At 27.8% G+C, this 11,073-nt stretch overlaps 3 protein-coding genes across 7 annotated transcripts in view; all 3 read left to right on the top strand.

Annotated features, from left to right (window-relative positions):
• LOC122719741 (transient receptor potential cation channel subfamily V member 5) overlaps positions 1-3,181 on the top strand; it is a 5,369-nt gene extending 2,188 nt beyond the window's left edge. The window contains exons 7-15 of one of the 3 annotated variants that reach the window (XM_043945858.1): positions 1-23; positions 93-347; positions 418-1,052; positions 1,164-1,329; positions 1,398-1,659; positions 2,369-2,550; positions 2,635-2,751; positions 2,840-2,965; positions 3,041-3,181. The exon at positions 1-23 is cut by the window's left edge and continues 131 nt beyond it. In XM_043945858.1, coding sequence (XP_043801793.1) covers positions 1-23; positions 93-347; positions 418-1,052; positions 1,164-1,329; positions 1,398-1,659; positions 2,369-2,550; positions 2,635-2,751; positions 2,840-2,965; positions 3,041-3,166 — 1,892 coding nt within the window. In that variant the 3' untranslated portion in view covers positions 3,167-3,181. Of the gene's footprint in view, positions 24-92; positions 348-417; positions 1,053-1,163; positions 1,330-1,397; positions 1,660-1,841; positions 1,904-1,979; positions 2,119-2,368; positions 2,551-2,634; positions 2,752-2,839; positions 2,966-3,040 lie in introns of those variants that run through there. The other 2 variants (XR_006347680.1, XM_043945860.1) reach the window with 2 other exon arrangements.
• Positions 3,182-3,439: 258 nt separating this feature from the next.
• LOC122719787 (coiled-coil domain-containing protein 103) lies at positions 3,440-4,409 on the top strand. Its single transcript, XM_043945940.1, has 3 exons — positions 3,440-3,607; positions 3,680-3,945; positions 4,033-4,409. Exons 1-3 carry the CDS (start codon positions 3,455-3,457, stop codon positions 4,331-4,333), a joined length of 720 nt encoding a protein of 239 aa, XP_043801875.1. The 5' UTR covers positions 3,440-3,454; the 3' UTR covers positions 4,334-4,409.
• Positions 4,410-5,086: 677 nt separating this feature from the next.
• On the top strand, positions 5,087-10,543 carry LOC122719739 (probable phospholipid-transporting ATPase IIB). 3 transcript variants are annotated; one of them, XM_043945857.1, is made up of 14 exons: positions 5,278-5,387; positions 5,969-6,064; positions 6,393-6,537; positions 6,611-6,883; positions 6,968-7,210; positions 7,321-7,509; positions 7,597-8,180; positions 8,240-8,656; positions 8,733-8,898; positions 8,998-9,376; positions 9,439-9,679; positions 9,836-10,002; positions 10,102-10,305; positions 10,390-10,543. In XM_043945857.1, the coding sequence occupies exons 2-14, from the start codon at positions 5,979-5,981 to the stop codon at positions 10,521-10,523; spliced, it is 3,228 nt and encodes a 1,075-aa protein (XP_043801792.1). In that variant the 5' UTR covers positions 5,278-5,387; positions 5,969-5,978; the 3' UTR covers positions 10,524-10,543. The 3 variants fall into 3 exon arrangements, with proteins under 3 accessions (XP_043801790.1, XP_043801792.1, XP_043801791.1); XM_043945855.1 differs by lacking the exon at positions 5,969-6,064 and having other exon boundaries at positions 5,087-5,387; XM_043945856.1 differs by lacking the exon at positions 5,278-5,387 and having other exon boundaries at positions 5,862-6,064.
• Positions 10,544-11,073: the final 530 nt, after the last annotated feature.

The raw sequence follows: 11,073 nt of genomic DNA, 5'->3' as shown, positions 1-11,073 counted from the left end.
TGTTGGTCATTTACGAAAAATTGGTAAGAAATTCGTCGTGGGGAAAATAAATAAATGTAAATGATCGAATTAACGATTATTCCGCATACAAGGCCACATTCGATATGGCGTACGAAGTTGGCGCATCGTTAGCGATCAGGAATGCTCAACACTTAACGCCCTTGACATTGTCGGCGAAATTGGCAAAGATCGAAATGTTTTTTCACATTTTAAACATCGAGCGAGAGATCTATTGGCAGATCGGAAGCATAACGTGCGCAGCTTATCCCCTCTCGCAAGTCGACACTATAGATGTCGACACGGGAAGCATTAGTCATAATTCCGCTCTAAATCTGGTCGTATTCGGCGTGAGTTAAAAAACTTAACTTCGCTTTCTATTTATATCCATCGAAAAAATTACGTTTCTTATATATACAGGAAAAAGATGAGCACTTGGAACTGATGGACGGAATTCTGGTTGATCTGTTGAACGCCAAGTGGAACACATTCGTCAAATTTCGATTTTATCGTCAATTTTTCCTATTTTGTTTTTACTTTGTCCTATCGTTGATCAGTTTCACCCTTCGACCCGGTCCAGCGACGATATCATCCGTTTCCAATCCCATTGCTCAGACACCACTTACGCCCACCGAATTGTCGACAATTTCACCAATAGTGGATCCTCCCGTCTCCAACGTTACCATCAATCGAACCTCGAATCCTTTCCACAATTCTAATCTCCCCTTTCTTCTTGATAAAATTGTTTCCGCCGTTTTCGTCTCGAACGTGAAATATCCTTGGAATTTGACAAGAACCCGTTTCGATAAGCTGAAGCTCGATATCATCGAGAATCTGACATCCGCTTTGAACGATATACTCACGACGAATCGATCCAGAAACGAGATCGAATTTTTTAACCACTCTTACAAAACATCCGCAACCGAACATTTCTACTCTACAAACGATACTGGACCGATCGATAATTTGAAAATCAATGAAACTATCCTTTCGATAAATACGACGATTCTATTCAACGATGGGATATTTAGCAGCAGTAGTAGCAAATACAACTGGTATGTTGCACTTTTGATTGATTTAGTTTCTTCCACAAATTTTGATTGATACGAAGTAAACAATTTTTTTCTTTTTATCGGATTTTTCAAATTGCTTGTTTTAAACGTTAGGTGGAACAATCTTACAGAAGAATGCAGACTAATGCATCTAGATACGTTATCGGGAAAGATTAGATTGACCGCTGAGGTATTAATGGAAATTGCGGCCGCTCTTTATATTTTTGCAGCATTACGAGAAGCCAGATTTCTAGGTCTTAATATGTTTATTGAAAATCTAGTAAGGGACACGTAAATCTAATTGGTAGGTGATGTAATGAAATATTAATGAAGGAGATCATTTTTTAGATGACTGCACCGTCCAGAGTAATGTTTCTCTTTTCCTGCTGTATATTGTTAACCTTCCCATTTTTAAGATTGATTTGCGCAGACCAAGTTGAAGATATGCTAGCTGTTGTCGTTATGTTAACTACGGCACCGTATTTTTTATTTTTCTGTAGAGGTTTCAAAACGGTCGGTCCATTCGTCGTCATGATTTACAGAATGATAATGGGCGATCTGCTCCGTTTCGTCTCCATTTATTTGGTCTTCGTGATGGGATTTTCCCAAGGTAAAATATTTTAGAAAAATTATAAATATTTAGAAAAATTTTAATCCAAAAGAAATTGAAAATTCTGAAATTTTCTTCCTCTTCATCTCGCGATTAATTTGATCGATGCATTAGATTATTATGTTCTTTTATTTCTATTACGATCAATCCTCTCCTCTAATCAGAAACTTTTATGATAACAGATGCATCATATCTTGCTTTTGGACGTAGATCACGGATAAAAATAAACTTACGATCGATTCAAGTAAGAGTAAATTGATCGATTAAATTAATACCCACGAGCAAACATGTCGATGACGTATTTTCTCTTTTTCTTGTAGATAATCAAAATGTATAACGACCAAGTAGACGATACGATACAAGCTTGCCTTATGACTTAATCGCTCGCCTAGTTTACTGCATAACAAATGACATTGACACATATTGTTGCATTGAGATATCTTCCATTCTAAAACATAACATGTTATTTACATTAGGCATCTTGCCAATTCAATTATCTTATTTTTATATATATATATATATATATATTTACAAATACGTATCACATAGTATTCTTTTACGTAGCTATTTATTTCATTATATAACTTAATTATTTTGAAACATATATCCAAACATTGTCTTGTATTTCTTTCTAATCCAATATAATTATGTAACTTTTTTTTCTTTTTTTCTCATTTTTTTTCAAAAGATTGTCGTTTTCCTTTTTCAGCATATTATATTATATTTTTATCTTTCGATAATCCAAATACACCGGAAGGAGTAGATGATTCGATGAGCAATCCAATGCCATCACCAATAGAAAGTATAATGGCAATGTTTCTGATGAGCATGACAAACTTTGGAGATTATTATGGTGCTTTTGAAAGAACGCAACACGAGATAGAAGCCAAGGTGCGTTAGATAAATAATATTTGCCGCAAAATTATTTTTTTCAAATACTTTTCGATGTACATATATAAATTCATTTTATTGCAGTTTTTATTTGTAGTGTACATGGCGATCGTTGCTATATTATTGGTAAATATGTTAATTGCTATGATGGGAAATACATATCAGAAAATTGCAGAAACAAGAAATGAATGGCAAAGACAAGTATGTTTTTCTTCCTTTTTCTTATTTTTCCATTCCTACGATCATTTTATGTAATCATAATTTTATTGCAATTAATTAAATATTACAGTGGGCACGTATAGTTTTAGTAGTTGAAAGAGGAGTGAGCCCTGATGAAAGACTTAAAAAATTAATGGATTATTCTCAACCAATGTCTGATGGTCGAAGAGCATTGGTACTTCGATTGAATCAATCGGTAAAAAATAACGAGAATTATAATAATTTTTAATAGATAAATAATTGTAATAGAATAAAATATACATTTTTTTAGGAAGAGGACAAAGAAGAAATGAAGGAAATTTTAGAGATGAAAAGAACTCATGATAAATTATACAAAAAAAGACAGAGCAAAACAATGAAAAAGATTTTAACATCAGAAGATAATGTTATTTTATAATATTATCATTATTTTGCAAATATATTGATATATCGATATAAAAGCTAATAATATCTTAATAAACTCTTATGATTACAATTTGTCTTTAAATTTTATTACTTAATTTTATTATTCAAACTATGTATTGATACAACATAATCGTATCCATAGCAACTTACTATAGCAACCATTCACGATATAGATAATGATTATTTATTACCTTAAGTATTTCATTTCATCGTGTATTATCATATCGTGTATTGTGTTATCTCAAAAATTAAATATTTTCAAAACTTCGAATCGTGATAAATGAGCAAATTAAGATTGCCTATAGATTATAAAAATATGCAATTAGAACTCTTAGAGGCTCTTAAAGAAGATGAATTATATAAATTACAAAATGATGCTAAAATTAGAGCAGTGGAACAAAATGTACCTACATATGAAGATTTCAGACAAATGGTAGTAATATATTTAGAAAAATATTATTATCTATCAATATGAATTATCCATCTACATTAAATTTTTTATCAGGTAAATGCTGCTCATTTAAAACCTTTAAAACACTCCGATATTAAATATGAGGTAAAAAAATTATGGAATCCTATTATTTGTACCAATAATTCAAATATGATGCCGTTTAACAATCCAGAAGAAGATCAGTCTAAAGATCGTCTAAAATTAAAAGAGAATGAAAATATTTTTAAAAATGAAATACCCATTACATATGATCAATTTATACAATTTTGGAAAACGATTAAAGAATATAAAGAAAAATTTAATTATCTTAAAATTTTAAGGTAACTTATTTATTTAATTAAATCGAAACATTAAAAAAAGAAAATTTATTTATTAATTTATTATTATTTATTCTAATATTATTTCAGACATAACTTACGAGAGAAAATTTTTTACACAGAAATTCCTCCAACATTATTTGTCGAACTAATAGACATATGCTTACAAAATGTTTCGGATGTGAATAATATCGAATTCATTATTGATATTTTATGCATTTTGAGTAAATGTAATCGATTTTACTTGACAATGAATTTTATGAAAGAAAACGAAAAAGAAATGTGTACACAACTTTTTCACAATTTATTTAAAAATGGAGAATATCAAAATGAAACATTTAAGGATACAATAAAAAAATTAGCGTTACATTATAAAGTTGTACTTGAATAATAAATATTATAATGATTAATCTATTTACACACAATCTATAAAATAAAATATTATTTATAGAATATAGAAAAAATCAAGACTTGTTGTAATTTAAATTTATAATTTTAGATTTGAAAACGTAAAAACGTAAAATTTCAAATCATGCAAGCATGCGTCCAAAGAAGCATGTCAAACGAATCACGTGATTATTGAGTACTTAACATGGCCGCACCCATTGTAAAAGTTCGAGATATCGCGTTGATTAATGATTAGTTTAAGAATAAACTGAAATTCCGTCAAATTTGAATTTATTCTTGTTTTAAATTGAAATGATTCGAAAGTTTAATACACAATGGTATTGTCGTTGTTTGAAAAATTTTTCGCGATGTATACATGTACGTACGTGGAAAGAAGAACATTGGGCATGTATGCACGTATATCGCATGTATGCTCGTATTTCGTAAATAAACAAGATCAGTAAATCAATCGATAAAATGTCAATTGACAGTGTCATTTTAAATATTGTTATTGAAAAATTAAAAAATAAATACAAAATGTTAATTACCAAAAATCACGATTCTATTTAACTAAACAAGGTACAAAGATCACGTACGTACCTGTAGCGTACGTATATTTAGATAGTGTAATGCTTTAATATTATATGATACATATGTATAATGTTACGTGAAAATTATGTGTAACATATTTTGTCATTGAAAGAAAGATGTATAGATGAATATATAAAAATATGTATGTATGTTGTTTGCTTTTATGAATGTATGTATATGATTTACATATATCATATATTACATATGCTGCATATGTAATATACCATAAAGATAATAATAGTTGTGTATTCGTGGTAAATGGAAAAGAAAATTTATCGAGTGATTAGTCAAAAAAATATGCGGTTAGAAGAAATGCCATTACGTTTAAGCTCGGATGAGCGAGATTTTGAAATGGATGAAGAAACTGACTATCTTCTCCAACCTTCTGAAGATAGTATACGACTTTTAACTTCACGAAGACGACGAATAAATAATTTTTCTGTATTCCTCAGGAGTTGCTTTTGCGGGTAAGTTATAAATTTAATAATGAATCATTGAAAAAAATCGAATAAAAATAAATATGATATTCGATGAAAATAAGTCTATAATCCTCTAGTGGTAATTCTTTAATGGTAGCCAACATAACAAATAATAAAAATTCATGGATATATATCAAAATATTCAAAATACAAAAATGAATTTTTGAAATAATAACATGATAATATTAAAAATAAAATAATATATAATAATATTACTTAAAAATTGATTTTTAATATATATACTATAATTAATTGAAAAAAATGAAAATAATTTTTATAATAGAATTAAATTTATTATTTTACTATTAAAATTAAATAATTAAAAATATGATTTCGCAAAAATTTTATTTTTAATAAAAAATATTTAAGAAATGCGGAAATTATACATTAAATAGAACATATAGTGTAAGTCACTGTAGTAAATTAGTGAATTCATCTTGTAAGTTCGTATTTCATGGATGTTATGATGTCACAACAGAATTGTGTTAAATATCGAAGAATACTTTTTAGACAGTGTTATTTTAACAAGAAGCTAATATAAGTGTTTCTTTATATGATTTGTAATAAAGAAATATCTAAATGGAGACACAAAGCAATGTTATAAGGCTATCAAAAGAAGATATTCCGTTAATATCTAAACCGCGGAATGACAACTCGTGGACAAGGTGACGTACATTTTACTCCTCCAAAAAATTTCGATTTCTATGTAATCTTTTAATTTCTTTGCAAGAACTTATTAAATAATTCAATATATATTACTGATTACTTCCATGATGTTTAACTGGATTTCAATACAGTAACTATTATTATATATATTCCATGTTTTATATTTATTTAATTAACATATTTCTCTTCATTTGCGATCATTATAATTATTATGGTTATAGTATTATATATTTTAACAAAAAATTTTAATAAATAAACGAAGAATTGATGCTATATTTTTTTCTTTCTTTATCTACTGTATTTGTATATATTATTGTCTTATTTTAGATGTTGTACCTGGATGTGGAGAAGATGTTGCAGAGAACGTGAATTAAGAGCCAGGGTTATTCAAATTGGTCAACCAATGCATGAAAAATTTCCTACTAATGTCATCAGAAACCAGAAATATAATATTGTCACATTTTTACCTCTGGTAAGGAATATTGTAGATTATGTTATTAAATATATATAGAATAAGAATATTAAATTAATTAATTATTTTTTAGGTTCTTTTCCAACAGTTCAAATTTTTTCTAAATTTATATTTTTTGCTTATGGCCATATCACAATTCATACCAGATATACGAATAGGATATTTATATACATATTGGGGACCTCTATGTTTTGTGTTAACTGTTACAATTTGTCGAGAAGCAATTGATGATTTTAGACGATACAAGAGAGATAAAGAAGTCAATGCCCAAAAATATTATAGATTAGTAAAAGGTTTTGATACTCCAGAATTAGTACCAAGTTCTAAATTGCGAGTGGGTGATTTGGTAAGAAAATGGAAATATAATTAAATAAAAATAAAAAAAGGAATAAAAATAGAATATTTATTTTTTTTATTTTTTTTGTTCAAGGTTATTGTAGAAAAAGGTCAAAGAGTTCCAGCTGATTTGGTTCTTTTACGAACCACAGAAAAATCTGGTGCATGCTTTGTGAGAACTGATCAATTAGATGGAGAAACAGATTGGAAATTACGATTAGCTGTACCAGTTACACAAAAGTTAGAAAATAATTCTCAACTGTTCGATATAAAAGCTAGCATATATGTTGAGAAACCACAAAAAGACATTCACAGTTTTATTGGAACATTTACAAGGGTAAAATTTGAAATATTCAATTATTTTATCTTAAATATTTATACAACAATATAATAAATGTAATAAATATATACAATAAATGTATATAATAATTATATTACAATTTATAGTATGATGGATATAGCAGTGAAGAAAGTTTAGGTGTGGATAATACTCTATGGGCCAATACGGCAATTGCATCAGGTTCAGCTCTTGGTGTTGTAGTTTATACTGGACAAGAAACTAGATCTCTTATGAATCATTCTGCACCACGATCGAAAGTTGGTTTATTAGATCAAGAAATAAATCAATTGACAAAAGTAATTTATAATTATAAAAATATCTAATATCTAATATAATTTATAATTCAATTTATAAAATACATATTATTGAATGAATTTTTATAGGTTTTATTTTGTGCTGTAATTGGATTAGCATTAGTAATGATGTCTTTAAAAGGATTTAATGGGCCATGGTATCGTTATATGTTTCGTTTTGTTTTATTATTTTCTTATATAATACCAATCAGTTTAAGAGTAAATTTAGATATGGGGAAAGCTTTTTATGCTTGGTGTATACAAAGAGATAAGGAAATTGCTGGAACTGTTGTCAGAACTACTACTATTCCAGAAGAACTTGGACGTATTTCATATTTATTAAGTGACAAAACTGGTACATTAACACAGAATAAAATGGTTTTCAAAAAATTACATTTGGGTATGATATCTTATGGTCAAGAAACATTTGACGAAGTTATGACCGTATTACAAACATGTTATGCAAATTCTGAAACTTCACCGGTAAAACCATCAACATCTATACACAGTGGAAAAGTAAGAAGATCTGAAAGTACTAGAATATATGATGCAGTTCATGCTTTGGCATTATGTCACAATGTAACACCAGTTTATGATGAAATAACAAAATCAGCTAATTTGGATACAATGAGCGTACAGACAGCAGAAACAGGAGATTCTGGTTCTATTCAAAGGTAATTTTGAAAGATAATTAATCCACATGATATATGTATTTAAATTATTTTTATTTCAGTCAAACTGAAGCAGATCAACATTATTATGTACCAGAACAAAAACGTAATTATCAGGCTTCTAGTCCAGATGAAGTAGCATTAGTTAAATGGACGGAAGAGATGGGATTAGCACTAGTGAAACGCGATTTAAATTTCATGCAATTAAAAGCTCCAAATGGCAAAATTTTGAACTATACAATCTTGCAAATATTTCCATTTACATCAGAAACCAAACGGATGGGAATAATAGTGAAAGAAGAATCTAGTTCTGAAATAGTATTTTACTTAAAAGGTGCGGATGTAGTAATGTCCGGAATAGTACAATATAATGATTGGCTTGAAGAAGAATGTGGTAATATGGCTAGAGAAGGTTTAAGAACTTTAGTTGTTGCAAAAAAGAATTTAACAGAAGAACAGTATCTTGATTTTGAAGCAAGGTAAAAAATTTTTGTGTATAGCTGTAAAATGATTAAAAATAATAAATCAGCTACATAAAAGATATTTTTCTTTTAGATATAATTCAGCAAGAATGAGCGTCAGTGATCGTGTTTCAAGAGTTGCTGCAGTTGTAGAAAGTTTAGAACGAGAAATGGAATTATTATGTGTAACTGGTGTTGAAGATAGATTACAAGATAGAGTAAGACCTACATTGGAGTTATTAAGAAATGCTGGTATTAAGGTATAATTTATTTTGAATTTATATTATACATGAAATTAAATTTTTTTTTGTTCATTTTAATTAAAAGTAAAATTACAATATTTTTTTTGTAATTTTTAGATTTGGATGTTAACAGGTGACAAATTAGAAACGGCAACTTGTATAGCAAAATCTTCGCGTTTAGTTTCACGGACACAAAGCCTTCATGTTTTTAAATCAGTGGTAACTCGTACAGATGCGCATTTGGAATTAAATACGTTTCGTAAAAAACAAGATTGTGCCTTAGTCATCAGTGGAGATTCTTTAGAGGTATGCTTACAATATTATGAACAAGAATTTTTGGAATTAGCATGCGGTTCACCAGCTGTTGTTTGCTGTCGATGTTCACCCACGCAAAAAGCGGAAGTTGTAAGTCTTATTCAAAGACATACTGGCAAAAGAACTGCAGCTGTCGGTGACGGGGGAAATGATGTATCAATGATACAAGCAGCAGATGCTGGTAATTATCATAATGTTTTTATATTCAAATGAACTGTTTCTCAAACTAATATATATTTTCAGGTATAGGTCTTGAAGGTCTTGAAGGAAGACAAGCTTCTTTGGCTGCAGATTTTTCCATTTCTCAGTTTAGTCATTTGGCCAATCTTTTGTTAGTTCACGGACGTCGAAGTTACAAACGCTCTGCTGCTTTAAGTCAATTTGTTATTCATCGAGGTTTAATTATTTCTACTATGCAAGCTGTGTTTTCTGCGGTCTTTTATTTATCATCTGTATCATTATACCAAGGATTTTTAATGGTTGGGTAAGAAAAATTAATTGATTTGAAAATAATTTATTAATATGATAATTAAATATTATTAATATGATAATAAAATATGAATAATTAATAATTTATAATTCTGTATCTTAATCTTATATTTTAATTAAGATTTTTAAATAAATCTTTATATTTTTTTAGTTATGGAACAATATATACGATGTTTCCCGTATTTTCTTTGGTACTAGATAAAGATGTATCGGGAAAAATTGCTCTTACTTATCCAGAACTTTATAAAGAACTTAGTAAGGGTCGATCATTGTCTTATAAGACATTCTTTATGTGGATTTTAATAAGTATATATCAAGGTAAATAAATTAATAGATTAATAAATAATAAATCCAACAATTTTTATTAATAATTTTAAATTTTCCATCAATATATTAATTTTTTAAATTATCTTTTAGGAGGTGTTATAATGTACGGCGCACTCATTATGTTTGAAGATGAATTTATTCATATAGTGGCCATAAGTTTTACAGCACTCGTCTTGACGGAATTAATAATGGTAGCTTTAACTATTAGAACATGGCATCATATTATGATACTTGCAGAGATTTTCTCATTGGCACTTTATCTATTATCTCTAGTCGTTCTCAAAGATTATTTTGGTGCGTATTAGTATATGTTTGCAAAAAATAAGGAATAAGTTCATTAAAGAAATTTAATTACTCTTTCTTTTAATTATAACACAGATGCTGAATTTATCAAGACTACTGATTTTCTGTGGAAAGTATTACTTATAACTTTAATTTCTTGTATGCCATTATATATCTTGAAATTTTTACGAAAAAAATTTTCTCCTCCTAGCTATACCAAATTATCTTAAATTTTACATAACATTGTCACTTTAAATAATAAAAGTAATATATATGAAATGTTGACAAAATTTTGAATTGAAAAAGTAGTAAAATTTTTTTTGAAGTTAATTAATTATTTCTAATTCAAGTTCTGCTAATGCAAAATAGATAAATTTGCATTTCATAAGATTCTTCAGTATTTTTTAAATTTTTTTACAAAAAAAAATATTAAATATAAAATTGTATAACAATATTGAAAATAATTTCTAACAAAATATTAATTTATAATTTATAATTTCTTTTGTTTTAAATATATAATATTAAGCATTTTATTGTATCATTAGAACAAATCAGATTCAATTTTCTTCTTTTTTCTTTAAATTCTAAATTAATGATAAATTTTGTTAATTTGACTAAATTTTGTTAAATTTTGACTGTTATTATTATTGCTATGCTACGTATAACGCTAATAGTGTAAACATTTCTCAAATTTGTCAGATTACAATTGCAATGATAATAATTTTAAAAAAATGAAAATTAGATATATATCTTCTTTGTCTTTATTTATTTTAATAAACA

The sequence above is a fragment of the Apis laboriosa genome, unplaced genomic scaffold (assembly GCF_014066325.1).
Source record: "Apis laboriosa isolate Shangri-la unplaced genomic scaffold, ASM1406632v1 scaffold9_cov152, whole genome shotgun sequence".
Taxonomy (NCBI): Eukaryota; Metazoa; Arthropoda; class Insecta; order Hymenoptera; family Apidae; genus Apis; species Apis laboriosa.
Note: the sequence above shows the minus strand (reverse complement) of the source record. Positions and strands in the feature narration are given on the sequence as shown.